We start from the raw sequence: 18,179 nt of genomic DNA, 5'->3' as shown, positions 1-18,179 counted from the left end.
CTGTTATATAGAAAAGAAATAGTGGCTATTTATCCTGAAGAAGAACAACTAAAGGACAACTAAGTCTATAAATAGTGACTGTGTTTTACCGATTGATTGCTGTCTTAACCACTAGTTTTAGTGGGACCCCGTGGCTTCAATTAAATTTGGTCTAGCCTGAGGGGAATCATACTGGAAGCGGGGGTTTTTTTTGTTGTTGTTGTTTTGTTTGTTTGTTTGTTTGTTTTGAGACGGAGCCTCCCTTTGTCGCCCAGGCGCGATCTCGGCTCACTGCAAGGTCTGCCTCCCGGATTCACACCATTCTCCTGCCTCAGCCTCCTGAGTAGCAGGGACTACAGGCACCCACCACCACACCCGGCTAATTTTTTTGTATTTTTAGTGGAGACGGGGTTTCACCGTGTTAGCCAGGATGGTCTCAATCTCCTGACCTCGTGATCTGCCTGCCTCGGCCTCCCAAAGTGCTGGGATTACAGATGTGAGCCACCGCGCCCGGCCAGGAAGTGGTTTTTAAAGTTGGAAACAATCAGTCTGGTGCTCTGTGCCTTTGGATACTCTTCTTCAGAGCCCTCCTCTCTCTGACACATGGTGACCTTGGGAAGGCTTGTTGACCATCAGGAGCAGTGAACAGGACCGCTGGCTTGCCAACTTCAGAAACTGTCTGCAAGGGTGTTTTAAAGTGGAGCTCGGGCCGGGAGCGGTGGCTCACGCCTGTAATCCCAACACTTTGGGAGGCCAAGGCAGGTGGATCACTTGAGATCAGGAGTTCGAGACCAGCCTGGCCAACATGGTGAAGCCCCGTCTCTATTAAAAGTACAAAAATTAGTCGGGCGTGGTGGCAGGCACCTGTAATACCAGCTACTTGGGAGGCTGAGGTAGGAGAATCACTTGAACCCAGGAGGTGGAGGTTGCAGTGAGCCGAGATTGCGGCATTTCACTCCAGCCTGGGTGACAGAGCAAGACTCCATCTCAAAAGAATAAATAAATAAATAAAGTGGAGCTCACGAGCAAGCTATTGGAAACAAAGAAATTGATGCAAATTATTACAGAAAAATTTAGGTTAGGACCAAACACCATGGCTCACGCCTGTAATCCCAACACTCTGCGAGGCCGAGGCAGGCAGATCACTTGAGGCCAGGAGTTCAAGATCAGCCTGGCCAACATGGTGAAACCCTGTCTCTACTGAAAATACAAAAAAAAAAAAAAAAAAAAAAAAAAAAGCTAGGTACATGCCTATAATCCCAGCTACTCGGGAGGCTGAGGCAGGAGAATCACTTGAACCCATGATGCAGAGAACCCATGCAGTGAGCCAAGATCACACCACTGCACTCCAGCCTGGGCAACATAGTAAGACTCTGTCTCAAAAAAAAAACAAAAAGGAAAGAAAGCAGAAAGAAAGAAAAAATATAGGTTAGCCATTATATTTAGGTTAGACGTTATAAATTCCTAACCTCAGATATTCATATATGTGATATTTCAAATCACTGAAGATAAACTTAGCATGATGTATTTTTCTTTAACTTTTTATAAAGGAAATTTAACAAGTATAAACCTATTAACAACAACAGCAACAAAGCCTACAATTCTCTTCACATGAAAAAGTACCTGTTTATAAGCAAAGATGAACAATAATGAGATAAATAATTAGAAATTATTCTTTTGTGTTTCCCAAACTTGTATCTGGGGTGCCTTTTAAAAGCGCAGATTTCTGGCTAGGTGTGATGGTATGCACTTGTAGTCCCAGCTACTCAGGATGCTGAAGCAGGTTGCTTGAGCGTCGGAATTCAAGTCCAGCCTGGGCACCGTAGCAAGACTCTGGCTCTAAAAAATATGTATTTATACATACAGAGAAAAAAAATCACAGATTTCTGTTCATAAGCAAAATAAACTCATGACTTTAAATATCATCTCTAAATCAGACTTTTTTAAATCATCCTGTCCTTTTTTTTTTTTTCTTACACAGTGTCTTGTTCTGTTGCCCAGGCTGGAGTGCAGTGGTGTGATCTCAGCTCACTGCCACCTCCACCTCCTGGGTTCAAGCAGTTCTCATGCCTCAGCCTCCCGAGCAGCTGGGACTACAGGTAGCTGCCACCACACCCAGCTAATTTTTTTGTATTTTTAGTACAGATGAAGTCTCGCCATGTTGGCCAGGCTGGTCTCAAACTCCTGACCTCAGGTGATTCACCTGCCTCAGCTTCCCAAAGTGCTGGGATTACAGGTGTGAGCCACCACGCCCAGCCCTTGTTCTTTTTTTTTTTCCTTCCCGTAGAGATGGGACCTTGCTATGTTGCCCCAGCTGGTTTTGAACTCCTGGCCTCAAGTGATCCTCCTGCCTTGGCCTCCCAAAGTACTCCTCCTGTTCTTTAACAAGATGACATTCATCCAGTCTTTGATAGGTCAGATACTGTATGATGTGCTAGAATATCATAAAGAGAGAGAGAGAGAGGGAAAAAAAGATTAAGATCATTTTTCTTCCTGGTTTGAACATTAACTCGTGTGACCGGGACACATCACTTCACACTTCGGGGCTTATTTCCTTCTTGCTGAAATAAGAATATGTCAGGCTGGATGGTGTCACACTTCCTTCTAGTTCCAACACTCAATGACTATCTGAAATTAGTTGAATTTCCCATCATAATATGGTTTTACTGGATTTATTCACTGAGAATGTTGTAACAGTCTTTGCCTGGAGTGGGAAAGGGATGGCTTTGCCTGGGCCCAGAGATAGAAAGACCTGATTGGAGGCTCTGCCTTCCAGATTCCTGAGCCTCCTATTTGGAAAGGATTGCTGGCCGTTTTTTGTTTGTTTGTTTGTTTGTTTGTTTGTTTTATTCATTGAAGTGGTTACATTCTAGAATGTCAAGCATAGAGAATGATTCTCTAAAGCATACTATTTTTTCCTCCCGACTTCTCCCAGAGGTCTATAGCTGGAACTGCACTGGGGGGAAAATGCCCCAGCCGACTGAGCTGCAAGCCCTTCCCCAGGGAAGAGGTTAAGGCGGCAGTCACAAATGTGGAAAGGTGGGAGAGGCCATCCTTGCCATCATCCGCCTCACTCTCCCACGCTGAGATTTGTTCTCGGATTTTCTCTCACCTTTCTCCCTGCAGTTGGAAAGGTCTTTCAAGTTCATGAGAGAAGCTGAGGACCAACTGAAGGCCATTCCCCAGTTCTGTTTCCCCGATGCCAAGGATTGGGTTCCTGTCCAGCAGTTCACCAGGTACGAGCTGGCTTCTCCCCTTCGCAGCCCCAAAGACTAAGGCGAGACTTAGAGACGGGGTTACAGGTGGCAGACCCCATGAGTCATTCCCAATGTTAAGTAATCCTGATGGGCCCTGGCCTAGAGCTTTCCCCAAGGGGTGTTTTTAAAGCTTCCCTGAAGGTGAGAGTCACCTGCCCAGCATGCAGACCTCCCAGGCCTCCCAGTCAACCTGGGGGTGCTTGTTTCAGAAGCCTCCCGGAAGATAATTCTTAGCCTGGGAAAAGTTAGGGCAACATTGCCCTTCCCCGTTCTTATCCTGAAACTTCTCTCCGGTCTCCTATCCAGCTGTTTCTTGGATTGGGATCCGTTTACATTTCTGCTTCATCCCGTGTAATTAGACACCAGTGTTTTTTTTTTTTTTTTTTTTTTTTGAGACGGAGTCTCGCTTTTTCACCCAGGCTGGAGTGCAGTGGCGCGATCTCGGCTCACTGCAAGCGCTGCCTCCCGGGTTCACGCCATTCTCCTGCCTCAGCCTCTCCGAGTAGCTGGGACTACAGGTGCCCGCCACCACGCCCGGCTAATTTTTTGTATTTTTAGTAGAGACGGGGTTTCACCGTGGTCTCGATCTCCTGATCTCGTGATCCGCCCGCCTCGGCCTCCCAAAGTGCTGGGATTACAAGCGTGAGCCACCGCGCCCGGCAGACACCAGTGTTTTTATTATCAGATGTTTCAGCATTTGGCCAAACTCAGTAGGCTGCGGGTCCTGTCTTTAAGGGGTACCACATTCCTTGAGGGTGGCTCAGCAGACTTTAAGGACCGTCCAAGCCTCGGGGCTGCCTTGTACAGACCATGCCCTGAGAGAGCTGCCCTGGGGCAATTCCAAGAGGGGCACAGAACTGTCCCCGTCTTGCGCTGCTCCCTCACTGAGTCACATCCCTAGATGAGCAGATGTCACTGCACTCACACATGCTCGGCTCCCTGAGGACAGCACCCCAGGCTCTTACCTCTCTTCAGCCTCCAGAGTAAATGACAGTTGTGTTTTGTACAATGGGGCAGCTCAGGTGATTGAATGATGGGAGAGCCCTTAGCCAGACATGATGGTGGCAGGCGCCTGTAATCCCAGCTACTCGGGAGGCTGGGGCAGAAGAATCGCTTGAACCCGGGCGGCAGAGGTTGTGGTGAGCCAAGATCACACCACTGCATCCCAGCCTGGGCAACCAAGTGAGACTCCATCCTGAAAAAAAAAAAAGAAAAGAAAAAATGATGGGATAGCCCAGGATGGAAACAAAGCACCACATTTCATCTCAGGCCACAGCGACAATTTAGGTCTCAGTCTTACTGACTTTTTTTTTTTTTTTTTTTTGAGATAGAGTCTCTCTTCTTCTCCCAGGCTGGAGTGTAATGGCGTGATCTTGGCTCACTGCTACCTCCGCCTCCTGGGTTCAAGCAGTTCTCCTGCCTCAGCGTCCCCAGTAGCTGGGATTACAGGCATGTGCCACCATGCCTGGCTAATTTTTGTATTTTTAGTAGAGACGGGGTTTCATCCTGTTGGCCAGGCAGGTCTCAAACTCCTGACCTCAAGTGATCCACCTGCCTTGGCCTCCCAAAGTGCTGGGATTACAGGCATGAGCCACTGCGCCCAGCCCAGTCTCACTGACATTTACTATGGAGCTATGGGTGACCAGTGTCTCAGCACGGACAGGGACAGGTGGGACTTGGAGTGGCTTTCCTACAGCCTCCTGCAGTGTGTCACCTGGCTGCTCACTGCCACCCCTTGCTGCAAAGTGATGAGGTGTCTTTGGTTTTGTTTTGCCTTGTGATACATTTGTGTTTTCCCAACCACAGTGAAACATTCTCATTTGTCTTAACTGGAGAAGATGGGAGCAGAAGGTTCGGTTACTGCCGAAGACTGCTGGTGAGTACATTCTGCTTTCAGCCTGCAAGAGCCTCGTGGGCTTCCTAGTCCTCATGCAAGAGCCAGGTCTGGCTTCCTAGTCCTATAAGACTGAGATTCCCTGATGGGCCACATGAGGAGGAGAAGCAGGGGGAGTGGCAGGTGAATCAGCATAGTTAAAATCACAGAAAAAAGCTGGCACTGTGGCTCATGCCTATAATCCCAGCACTTTGGTGGGATGAGGGGGACAGATCACTTGAGACCAGGAGTTCGAGACCAGCCTGGGCAACAAAATGAGGCCCCGTCTCTATTTTAAAAATATATACTAAAAAATAAAAAATTAAAAAACAGGAATTGAGGGGGCTCACCTGAGTCTTATTGGTAGTGGGAATGTCCGTTTCCATCAGAAAGGAAATACTTTTATTTCATTTTGAGACAGGGTCTCACTCTGCTGCTTGGGCTGGAGTGCAGTGGATCATGTTTCACTGCAGCCTCGACCTCCCCAGCTCAGGTGATCCTCCTGCCTCAGCCTCCCGAGTAGCTGGGACCACAGGCATGTGCCACCACACGTGGCTAATTTTTTAAATTATTTGTAGAGACAGGATCTTGCTATGTTGCCCAGGCTGGTCTCAAACTCTTGGTCTCAAGCAATCCTCCCAACTCGGCCTCCCAGTGTGCTGAGATTACAGGCATGAACTAAAATACTTTCTCCATTATTTTTCCTGCCGAATAAAAGACCTTTCTCTCTTTAAGCGAAATTTTTTTTCTAATAAAACATGCCAAACAGACCCTGATCACTTAGAGAGAACATTCAGAATGGTTGCTAAGGAGAGAAGACTCAAATAATTCAGGAATGTCCCCTTCAGAACAGTCACCTTTCAAAGTCAGAAACTTATTTCAGTGCAATGATCCTGCTAAAGCATTTTAGAATTGTCATTTTCAGGCCCATTCTTTTGAAAATCTTCAGTAATGGTGAATCTTTTTCCACTCAGAATATACTTGAGTCTCTGAAATAGGCTGAAAAATTTTAGGGTCAAGTATAATGCATGGCACATAGTAGGTGTTCAAGAAACATTTTTTTGAATTAATCAGTAAAATAAAAAGCCTGGATAATTGAAAAAGTTAAGTGAGATAATAATTTTGTTGATCAAATTACTTTAGGGTTAAAGTATTGAGACTGAGGTCGGGCACAGGCTCACACCAGTAATCCTAGCACTTTGGGAGGCTGAGGTGGGCAGGTTGCCTGAGCTCAGGAGTTCAAGACCAGCCTGGCCAACATGGTGAAACCCTATCTCTACTAAAAATACAAAAAACTAGGTGGGCGTGGTGGCACATGCCTGTAATCCCAGCTATTTGGGAGGCTGAGTCACAAGAATCTCTTGAACCTGGGAGGTGGAGGCTGCAGTGAGCCAAGATTGCGTCGCTGCACTCCAGTCTGGACATCAGAGCAAGACTCTGTCTCCAAAAATAAATAAATAAAATTTTTTAAAAGTATTGAGATTGGGCAGGGTACAGTGGCTCTCACCTGTAATCCCAGCACTTTGGGAGGCAGAGGCAGGCAGATCATGAGGTCAGGAGTTCGAGACCAGCCTGGCCAATATGGAGAAACCCCTTCTCTACTAAAAGTACAAAAATTAGTGGGACGTGGTGGTGCGAGCCTGTAATCCCAGCTACTTGGGAGGCTGAGGCAGGAGAATCGCTTGAACCCGGGAGGTGGAGGTTGCAGTGAGCCAACATCACGCCACTGCACTCCAGCCTGGTGACAGAGTGAGACTCCATCTCAAAAAAAAAAAAAAAAAGTATTGAGATTGATTTTTTTTTTGGTTTGAAAATTAGCTTAAAACTGAGTTTTCAGAAAGATCTAGAGAAATGATTTCTCACTTGAAATTATCATTATAATAAACATATAGGGACAAAAAACAATTATTACAAACATTATAATAAACACAATGGGATAGCAACTTACTTTATTGGGTTTTCCAGAGCTACGATATGTGGAAACATCTGGTACATGATAGTCTCCCAAAACACATGTGGGTTCCTTCCTTCCCTGAGGTTGTCAACACTCATAATTCTCTTGTGTTTCTCTCCAAAAAGCCTGGAGGCAAAGGGAAGCGCCTTCCTGAAGTTTACTGCATTGTGAGCCGCCTGGGATGCTTCAGCCTCTTTTCAAAGGTGAGAACTTGGACCTCAGAGAAAGAGGAACGGAAGGAACGGGAGGGGTCTAGAGGGCTCCAGGGAATACCCCCCTGTCCTGGGCCTTCTATCATCTTATTCTCTACCTACTTCCCTTCCCATTTCTTCACTCCTCTCCTCATCACCCCTCTATTCTCTCACCGTTGGTTCAGGAAATGAGAGTTGATAGGCCCGGTGCGGTGACAGGGTGGCTCACGCCTGTAATCCCAGCAGTTTGGGAGTCTGGGGCGGACGGATCACTTGAGGTCAGGAGTTCGAGACGAGCCTGGTCAGCATGGTGAAAGCCCATCTCTACTAAAAATACAAAAAAAAAAATAGCCGGGTGTGGTGGCTGGCACCCATAGTCCTAGCTACTCGGGAGGCTGAGGCAGGAGAATCACTTGAACCCGGGAGGTGGAGGTTGCAGTGAGCCGAGATCATGCCATTGCACTCCAGCCTGGGTGACAGAGCGAGACTCCATCTCAAAAAAAAAAAAAAAAGAGTTAATGAAGGGCCAGGTTCAGAAAGTGTGTGTGGTGCAGGGAGGGCAAGATAATTGAAGTTGAGAAAGGGAGGGTTGGAGGACCCTCCCAGAATATTCCAGGTGTTTTATTTTTCTTCTTCTGAGCATTGCCTTTTGTCATATGAGCTTTGGCGTGAAAAAAGGCTACTATAATAGATAGATAGGTGTGTACCCATGTGCATATGTGTCATGTATGTATAACAGTTTTGTGGAGGGGGGATTAATTATTTTAACAGTGCTCTAAGTTTATCAAAATATTCATATAATTTGGTCTTCTTTTCTGGAAAATGAGCCAATATATGAACACATAGGAATTGCCATACTGAATTAGCTCGTCTACCCCAGTATTCTGGATTGGTATATATACAGGAGATAATTACTATCCTATATGATGCTGATCTCCCAAACTAGGTATAATCAACATCATTTCCTATATTAACCAGACATGAGTGTCTAATTCATAATTTTTTTTCTTTGTTTGAGACAGAGTCTCACTCTATCACCCAGGCTGGAGTGCAGTGGCGCAGTCTCAGCTCACTGCAACCTACACCTCCCAGGTTCAAGCGATTCTTGTGCCACAGCCTCCTGAGTAGCTGGAATTACGGCGCGTGCCACCATGCCTGGCTAATTTTGTATTTTTAGTAGAGATGGGGTTTTACCATGTTGCCCAGGCTGGTCTCAAACTGACCTCAAGTGATCCACCCACCTCGGCCTCCCAAAGTGCTGGGATTATAGGCGTGAGCCACCGCGTCGGCCTAATTCATAAATTTATTTTCAATCCTTCTTGACTATATAGATCCATCTGAGCTTTCTTTTGGGGAATTTAATTTCCTGCACCTACGGTCCATGGATGTTAAAGCAGTACTCCCTAAAAGCATTTATTTTTATTTATTTATTTTTTTTTTTGAGACGGAGTCTCTCTCTGTCGCCAGGCTGGAGTACAGTGGCATGAGCTCGGCTCACTGCAACCTCTGCCTCCTGGGTTCAAGCGATTCTTGTGCCACAGCCTCCTGAGTAGCTGGAATAACAAGCGCGTGCCACCATGCCTGGCTAATTTTGTATTTTTAGTAGAGATGGGGTTTCACCATGTTGCCCAGGCTGGTCTCAAACTGACCTCAAGTGATCCACCCACCTCAGCCTCCCAAAGTGCTGGGATTATAGGCATGAGCCACCGCGTCCAGCCTACTTCATAAATTTATTTTCAATCCTTCTTGAGTATATAGATCTGTCTGAGCTTTTTGGGGGGGAATTGAAGTTCCTGCACCTACGGTCCGTGGATGTTAAAGCATTACTCCCTAAAAGCATTTCTTTTTTTTTTTTTTTTTGAGACAGAGTCTCGCTCTGTCGCAAGGCTGGAGTGCAGTGGCGCAAGCTCAGCTCACCGCAACCTCCGCCTCCTGGGTTGAAGCAATTCTCTTGCCTCAGACTCCCGAGTAGCTGGGACTACAGGCACATGCCACCACACCCTGCTAATTTTTGTATTTTTAGTAGAGACGGGGTTTCACCATGTTGGCCAGGATGGTCTTGATCTCTTGACCTCATAATCTGCTCACCTCGGCTTCCCAAAGTGCTGGGATTACAGGCACGAGCCACTGCACCCAGCCCCTAAAAGCATTTCTATAAAAAAGCCTTCCTCCTGCCCACCCTCCACCTAAACTCAGAGGAAGCCTGAATTATACAGACATAATGTGATCTCTTCCCATGGTAGAACTTGTACTTCTCTGTAAGTCTGTTTGAAAGAATTAATGCCTGGTCAGGGGGCTGAGGCCGGTAGATCACTTGAGCCCAAGAGTTCGAGGCTGTGGTGAGCTGTGATCGCATCACTGCACTCCAGCCTGGGAAAACCAGTGAGACTCTGTCTCTAATTAAAAAATAAAAAACAAAAGAAGGCCAGGCGCAGTGGTTCACACCTGTAATCCTAGTACTTTGGGAGGCCAAGGCGGGAGGATCGCTTGAGCCCACGAGTTCAAGAGCAGACTAGGCAACATGGTGAAAGCCTGTCTCTACAAAAAATACAAAAAAATTAGCCAGACATGGTAGTGTGCACCTGTAGTTCCAGCTACCTGGGAGGCTGAGAGGTGGGAGGATTGCTTGAGCCTAGGTGGCTGAGGCTGCAGTGAATCATGTTCACACCAGTGCACTCCAGCCTTGGCAATAGAGTGAGACCCTGTCAAGAAAGAAAAGAAAAAAAAAAAGAAAAAGAAAGAAAGAAGAAGGAAGGGAAGGGAGAGGGAAGGAAGAGGTAGAGGGAGAGGGAGGGAGGAAGGGAGAGAGGGAGGGAAAGGAAGGAAGGGAAAATGAAAGAAAGGAAAAAGAGAGAAAAAGAAAGAAAATGAATGCTATCAGTGTAATCTTAGCCAAGGTCTCCCCTCCCCTCCACCAGAAGTGCTCATCATTTCATGTTGGGGTTGGTCACTGGCAAGGTCTAGCAGGCTAGGCATTACTGCTCAGGCCAGTCTTTCATGTGATTTGTTTACATGTGAAGTAAGGTTATAGGTCATAGCCTTTCTTGTTGTCAGAATGCTTACGGACACCAGAAGTAAAACAGCTCATGTGAGTTAGGCCAGCTTCCAAGTGGAGGCTTTGAAGTTCACATAAGCTTCATTGCTGTCATGAGCAGGGGACATGGAGCCAGTAAATGTGCTAACATACTTCTGTGATGCACAGTCCTTTGTTTTCATGTCTGTTTTCTGACCAGGGATATTTTAGGAGTGCAGTGTGATGACTTGCCGAAGACCACACAGCAGATATTCAGGACAGAACAGGAACCAGAGCTTTAGCTAACTGATCCCAGGAACTTGAGCTATTTCTAGGTGTGGGGCAAGGATGGCCAAAACGCATATGGTCCTTTAGAACAGAAAGGAGTCATGGAGATGAAGAAGAGAGCAGCTCTCAGAATTTCTGAAGAAAAGGGTATCAGTTAACAATTGCTATAGTAATACTGTCTAGTGAACCACAGAGGCTTCAAGATTCAATCATTTGTTCTCCCAGCTGTGAGGTCAGCTGGGGTTTGGGATTAGCAAGTATTGTGAAGAGGCTGGGTTGGCTGCTTGAGGCTGGCTGGTTGGCTGATCTAGCTGCTCCAGAGGCTACAAGTCTGGGCGCAGGCCTGGTCTACACGTCTCCCATGCTCCTAGACAGTGAGATGGCCCACATGTGCTCTTCTCGTGGCAATGGCAGAGGCACAAGAGGGCACACAAAACATGAAGGCAGGCCTCCTAAGGCCTGGCCAGAGAACCCACATGGCAACACTTCTGCCTCGTTCTGCCCAGTGTCCCACAAGCTTTTTTTCTTTTCCTTTTTCTTTTCTTTCTTTTTTTTTTTTGAGACGGAGTCTTGCTGTGTCGCCCAGGCTGGAGTGCAGTGGCGTGATCTTGGCTCACTGCAACCTCCACCTCCCAGGTTCAAGTGATTCTCCTTCCCAGCCTTCCGAGTAGCTGAGATTACAGGAGCCCGCCACCACACCCAGCTAATTTTTGTATTTTTAGTGGAGACGGGGTTTCACCATATTGGCCAGGCTGGTCTCGAATTCTTGACCTCAGGTGATCTGCTTGCCTCGGCATCCCAAAGTGCTGGGATTACAGGCAAGAGCCACTGTGCCTGGCCACAAGCTTTTTTTTCATTACTGTCCCCCTAAGCAGACTTTTTAGGTGTGTTTTCCCTGTCTCCCCCAAAATTCTTTCTAATTTTGTTCATATTATTGTCTTTTTATTGTACTAAAATATATACATAACAAAAAATTTACCATCTTAACCATTTTAACAGTTCAGTGGCATTACATTCACATTGTTGTGCAACCATCACCACCATCTATCTCCAGAGCTTTTTCATCTCCCTCAACAGAAACTCTGTACCCATTGAGGCCAGGCGTGGTGGCTCATGCCTGTAATCCCAGCACTTTGGGAGGCCGAGGTGTGGATCACCTAAGGTCATTAGTGCAAGACCAGCCTGACCAACATGGTAAAACCCCATCTCTACTAAAAATACAAAAATTAGCCAGGGGCTGAGGCAGGAGAATTGCTTGAACCTGGGAAGCAGAGGTTGCAGTGAGCCAAGATCGCACCACTGCACTCCAGCCTGGGCAACAACAGCAAAACTCTGGCTCAAAAAAAGAAAAAAACTAAGTGAGTGTGGTGGTGGGTATCTGTAATCCCAGCTACTAGAGAGGCTGAGGCAAGAGAATCACTTGAACCTGGGAAGCAGAGGTTGCAGTGAGCCAAGATCGCACCACTGCACTCCAGCCTGGGCAACAACAGTGAAACTCAGGCTCAAAAAAAGAAAAAAATTAAATGAGTATGGAGGTGGGTGTCTGTAATCCCAGCTACTTGGGAGACTGAGGCAGGAGAATCGTTTGAACCTGACAGGCGGACGTTGCAGTGAGCCGAGATCACGCCATTGCACTCCAGCCTGGGCAACAAGAGCAAAACTCTGTCTCAAAAGAAAAAAGAAATTCTGTACCCATTAAACAATAATTTCCCATTCCCCCTCCCCTAACCCCACCCCAACCCGTCCCCTAACCCCTCGCCATCGCCATTCTACTTTCTATTTTTATGAGTTCGAGGATTCTAGGAACGTCATAGAGGTAGAATGATCAACAGTTGTCCTTCTGTGACTGGCTTCAATTCACTTAGCATAATATTTTCAGGGTTCACTCACGTTGTAGCATGTATCTATACTTCATTCCTTTTGTGGCTGAATAATATTCCACTGTATGTATGTACAACATTTATTTATCCATTTATCCATTGATTATTTATCCATTTATCCATTGATGGACATTTGGGTTGTTTCCACGTTGTGGCCATTGTGAATTATGCTGCTAGGAACATAGGTGTCCAAATAAATATCTATTCAAGTCCCTGCTTTGATTCTTTTGGGTATATACCCACAAATAGAGTTGCTGGATCATATGGTAATTCTATTTAGTTTTTTGAGGAACTGCCATCCTGTCTTTTTAATTTTAATAATAAATTTTATTTAACACAATATGTCCAAAATATTATTTTATTTCAGCATATAGTTAACATGAAAAATAATCACTGATATATTTTATATTCTTAATTGTCTATTTTGAGGGCCGGGCATGGCGGCTCACACCTGTAATCCTAGCACTTTGGGAGGCCGAGGTGGTTGGATCACCTGAGGTCAGGAGTTCCAGCCTGGCCAACATGGCAAAATTCTGTCTCTACTAAAATTACAAAAATTAGCCAGATGCGGTGGCACGTGCCTGTAATCCCAGCTACTTGGGAGGCTGAGGCACGAGAATTGCTTGAACCCAGGAGCCAGAGGTTGCAGTAAGACAAGATTGCGCCATTGCACTCCAGCCTGGGCGACAGAGCAAGACTCAGTCTCAAAAAATAATAATAATAATTGTGTATTTTGAAATTTAGTTGGTATTTTACACTGTTTTTTGGAAGCTGAGGCACAAGAATTGCTTGAACCCAGGAGGTGGAGGTTGCAGTGAACCAAGATTGCGCCATTGCACTCCAGGCTGGGTGACAGAGCCAGACTCAGTCTAAAAAATACATAAAATAAAATAAAATAGAAATAAAAATAAATTGTGTATTTTGAAATTCAGTTGGTATTTTACACTTTTTTTTTTTAGATGGTTTTGCTCTTGTCACCCAGGCTGGAGTGCAATGGCGCGATCTTGGCCCACCACAACCTCTGCCTACTGGATTCAAGCAATTCTCCTGCTTCAGCCTCCCAAGTAGCTGGGAGTACAGGCACCCGCCACCACACCCGGCTAATTTTGTAGTTTTAGTAGAGATGGGGTTTCACCATGTTGACAGGCTGGTCTCGAACTCCCGACCTCAGGTGATCTGCCAGCCTTGGCCTCCCAAAGTGTTGGGATTACAGGTAGAAGCCACCATGCTCGGCTGGTATTTTACACTTAACAATACATCTGGGCCAGGCACAGTGGCTCACGCCTGTAATCCCAACACTGGGAGGCCAAGGTGGGTGGATCACCTGAGGTCGGGAGTTCGAGACCAGCCTGACCAACATGGAGAAACCCCGTCTCTACTAAAACTACAAAATTAGCCAGGCGTGGTGGTGCATGCCTGTAATCCCAGCTACTCGGGAGGCTGAGGCAGGAGAATTGCTTGAACCTGGGAGGCGGAGGTTGCAGTGAGCCGAGATCATGCCACTGCACTCCAGCCTGGGCAACAAGAAAGAAACTATCTCAAAAAAAATAAAAAATAAAGTAAATAAAACCTCTGAATTCAGACTAGCCACATTTCAAGGGCTCAATAGCTACATGTGATACTTTTATAAATGACAGTTTTTAAAAATAGAGACTGGGTCTCACTATGTTGCCCAGGCTGGAGTGTGGTGGCATGATCATAGCTCATTGCAGCCTCAAATTCCTGGGCTCAAGCAATCCTCCTGCTTCAGCCTTCCAAGTAGCTGGGATTACAGGTGTGTGCCACCTCACCCAGCTTCATAAATGGGATTTTAATTTAGACTCTTCAATTTACAATTAGACTATGGAGAGTTTGGATTTTTTTTTTTTTTAGTTTTTTAGTAGTAGCTTTATTAAGATATAATCCACATACCATGCAATTCACTCATTTAAAGTACACAATTTGCTGAGCACAGTGGCAAGTGCCTGTAGTCTCAGCTACTCAGGAGGCTGACGTAGGAGGACACTTGAGCCTAGAAGTTGAAGGCAAGCCTGGGCAACCTAGCAAGACCCCCATCTCTAAAATAATAAAAAATAAAAAATATATACAGTTCAATGGCTTTTAGCATATTCACAGAGTTATACAACCATCACCACAATTTTAGAACATTTTCATCACCCCAACAAAACACCCTATACCTATTAGCAGTCACTCCCTAACTCTAAGCAACCTCCAATCCACTTTCTGTCTCTCTGGATTTTTCTATTCTGGACATTTCATCTAAGTGGAATCATACGTTAGATGGCCTTTTATGACTAGCTTCTTTCATTTAGCATAATGTTTTCAAGAGTCATCCAAGTTATAGCATGTATCAGCACTTTGATGGCTAAATAATATTCCATTATATGGATATAGCACATTTTGTTTATCACTTCATCAGTTAATGGACATTTAAGTTTCTTCTGTGTTGTGGCTATTACGAATAATGCCGCTACAGACAATCATATACAAATTTTTATGTGAACATATATGTTTTCACTTCTTTTGGATAGGTACCTAGGAGTGCTATGTGCTGGGTCATATGGTAACTCTGTTTAACCTTTTGAGGAACTGTTCTCCAGAGTAGCTTCACTATTTTACATTCCTATCAGCAGTGTATGAGAGTTCTAATTTCTCCATGTCCTTGCCAACACTTGTTATTATCCATCTTTTTATTAGAGTCATCCTAACGGGTGTGAAGTGGTATCTCATGGTGCTTTTGATTTGTATTTTCCTGATGGCTATCCCCTCCCATGACATTTTAATTTCATAAATAAACGGTAGATCTGTTTATGTACTGTGACCTCTTAGAGGGCTACAAACCATTATAATATCTAAGTTTTTTCATTCCTCCCAAAAACCAGTTCTTACCCCCTTGGGGTTATATTACCTTCATTGGGAATGCATGTATTAGCACAACCTGTCACATGGCCAAACCCTAAGTCAAAGGGGCAAAGAAGTAGACTTCACTCCTGAGTAGGAGCCGCAACGTTGCATGGCAAAGGGTGTGGACACACAGAGGGGAGAAGAATTGGGGACAATCACGTGTAGGGTCAAAGGGCCTATTTTGGCCTCATAGGGAAAGCAGGGCTTCCCCATAATTCTTGAGTCACCATGGCAGGCCCACTTCACCTAGAACTGAGCTCCACCTTGGTGCTCTGGCTTTAGAATAGCTAAGCTGCTTTTCTGACCCTTGCAGATCTTGGATGAGGTGGAAAAAAGACGAGGTATCTCTCCTGCCCTGGTTCAGCCACTCATGAGAAGTGTCATGGAAGCCCCTTTCCCAGCCCTGGGCAAAACTATCCTTGTCAAGAACTTCCTGCCAGGTTCAGGAACTGAGGTGAGTTGTCAGACTCCTTCCTTCTCCCTGGGGAGGCAGTGGCCCAGACAGCCGAGTCTCCGTGCTCAGAGGGGCTGCCTTTCAGTGAGCAGTCCAATTCCGTGGTGTCTTCTCCCTGCCCCTAGGGCTGGCCTAGAGATCACTCATCATGAGTTCCACCCTCAATCCATCCAGCCTAGGACTCCGCCCAATGCAGCAAGCCCAAGAACTATGCTATGGCAGCTGGGGTGTTCCTTTGCATGATGTTGGCCTCAGGTTAGGGATCTGCACTGAACATCCTTAATTTCTTTTAATAGCCCGTTTTCTTTCATACATTTTATTGAAACCTATTTACATTTCAAGTCTGTATCGCCTCTGTAACTTTATTTTTTGTTTTTGTTTTTGAGACAAAGTCTTGCACTGTCACCCAGGCTGGAGTGCAGTGGTGTGATCTTGGTTCACTGCAACCTTCACCTCCCAGGTTCAAGCTATTCTCTTGCCTCAGCCTCCCAAGTAGCTGGGACAACAGGTGCCTGCTGCCATACCCGGCTAATTTTTGTATTTTTAGTAGAGACGGAGTTTCACCATGTTGGCCAGGATGGTCTCAAACTCCTGACCTCACTATCGGCCCACCTCAGCTCCCAAAGTGCTGGGATTACAGGCATGAGCCACCGCGCCCAGCCTGGGCTGGGATTTTATGAAGGAGTTTGTTTTCATCCCTCCCACCCCCTTTGCATGGCTTGGTGGACATCAGAAGAAGGACCCCATTTAGCCTTGAGTCTTCAGTTTCAGAGACCCTCGGCAAACCAGATCACCTCTGGAAACAAAGCGGGGAGGAGAATAGGCCTGGAACGCTCTGGAACAACCTAGTTTCCCAGCAGTGAGAACAGCAGTCGCTTTGTTGTCAGAGAACCTGAAACCATCCCATACCAGATGCAGTGGCTTGGCCATGGGGATGTAGCAGGGAGGTTACCGGAGAGGAAGCCTCACCATGGGGGCAGCACCAGGCGGTGAAATGCTAAGAGTGAAATCCACTCTCTGCTCACTGGGAGGGAGGCAGCTATTTAAAGAGAAAAAAAACATGCACAGGAGTACCAACTTGAGGGAATTAGGAATATTTCAACAAGTGCAGAATAAGAAGATATACACACAGGCTGGGTACACGGTGGCTCACACCTGTAATCCCAGCATGCCTGTAATCCCTCCCTTTGGGAGGCTGAGGCAGGTGGATCACTTGGAGTCAGGAGTTCGAGACCAGCCTGGCCAACATAGTGGAACCCTGTCTCTACGAAAAATACAAAAATTAGCCAGGCATGGCGGCAGGAGCCTGTAATCTCAGCTACTTGGGAAGCTGAGACAGGAGAATTGCTCGAACCTGGGAGGCAGAGGCTGCAATAAGCCAAGACTGCACCACTGCACTACAGCCTGGGCAACAGAGTAAGACTCCATCTCAAAAAAAGAAGATATAGACACAAAGCACAAAAGCTGAAAGCACACATCATCAGAAACGGAGTGGGATGGAGTCAGGGTTACCTAAAAAACACCTTCCTGAGGTGGCAGCGAGTCTCCGAAGTGCTGCTCAGGCCTGCTGGGCGTTCCATGCTAGCCTGGGATTTCCACCTAGCAGGTAACAGTTCCTCAAGAGACAGAAATGCTCTCCACTGGGACTCTCAGGGACAGAACAGTTTTCAAAAGTCCTATAAACTGTCCATGGGGAGTACAGATATGCTGTTGCCAGGGAGAGCCCCCTACCATTTGGAGCCAAAAACCATTGATTTTGCCATCCTCTGTCCTCCTCTTCGTCCACACTGTCCTCAATCTCATAGCTGAGTGTGAGACGCTTGCTTCTCTACCAAAGCTACCTCCCCCCCCAGTCTTCTGGCATCTTTCTTTTCCCCCAATCCTTTTGTTTTGCTTTTTTTCTTTCCCTTTTCCCCCGCCAGTGGGTCACCCCTGATGAGGACCTCAGAGCCCCGGGACTGCGACACCCGTGAGAGGCCTGGCTGCGTAGCTGGGCCCCTCCTTCATGGCTGCTCCTGTTCCCTGGCAGGTGATCGAACTGTGCCGCCCGCTGGACTCCCGGCTCGAGCACGTGGACTTTGAGTCTCTCTTCTCCTCCCTCAGCGTCCGCCACCTGGTCTGTGTGTTTGCCTCCCTGCTTCTGGAGAGGAGGGTCATCTTCATTGCAGACAAGCTCAGGTACCCGCCTTGGCTACTTCTGCTAAAGCGTTTGAATCACAGTCGCTCTTGGACCCTCTAGTCTGTAGAGCAGGTGACCGCCTAGCATTGAAGAGTAAGCCCTTCTGAGATAAGGATGGAATAGGCTGGGCGCGGTGACTCACACCTGTAATCTCAGCACTTTGAGAGGCTGAGGTGGGTGGATCACTTGAGGCCAGGAGTTCGAGGC

General features: G+C 46.5%; 1 protein-coding gene across 4 annotated transcripts in view; it reads left to right on the top strand.

Moving 5' to 3' along the window:
• Nucleotides 1-18,179, top strand: part of DENND2A (DENN domain containing 2A) — a 125,000-nt gene that overhangs the window by 79,202 nt on the left and 27,619 nt on the right. For all 4 annotated transcript variants that reach the window (XM_055284212.1, XM_055284208.1, XM_063641651.1 and 1 more), the window contains 5 exons: nt 3,106-3,215; nt 5,043-5,112; nt 7,189-7,266; nt 15,653-15,793; nt 17,823-17,971. In XM_055284212.1, the coding sequence (XP_055140187.1) occupies nt 3,106-3,215; nt 5,043-5,112; nt 7,189-7,266; nt 15,653-15,793; nt 17,823-17,971 (548 nt within the window). The remainder of the gene's footprint in view (nt 1-3,105; nt 3,216-5,042; nt 5,113-7,188; nt 7,267-15,652; nt 15,794-17,822; nt 17,972-18,179) is intronic.

The sequence above is a fragment of the Symphalangus syndactylus genome, chromosome 6 (assembly GCF_028878055.3).
Source record: "Symphalangus syndactylus isolate Jambi chromosome 6, NHGRI_mSymSyn1-v2.1_pri, whole genome shotgun sequence".
In the NCBI taxonomy this organism is placed as follows: Eukaryota; Metazoa; Chordata; class Mammalia; order Primates; family Hylobatidae; genus Symphalangus; species Symphalangus syndactylus.
The sequence above is the reverse complement of the archived record's forward strand: the minus strand, read 5'-3'. Positions and strand labels throughout refer to the sequence as shown.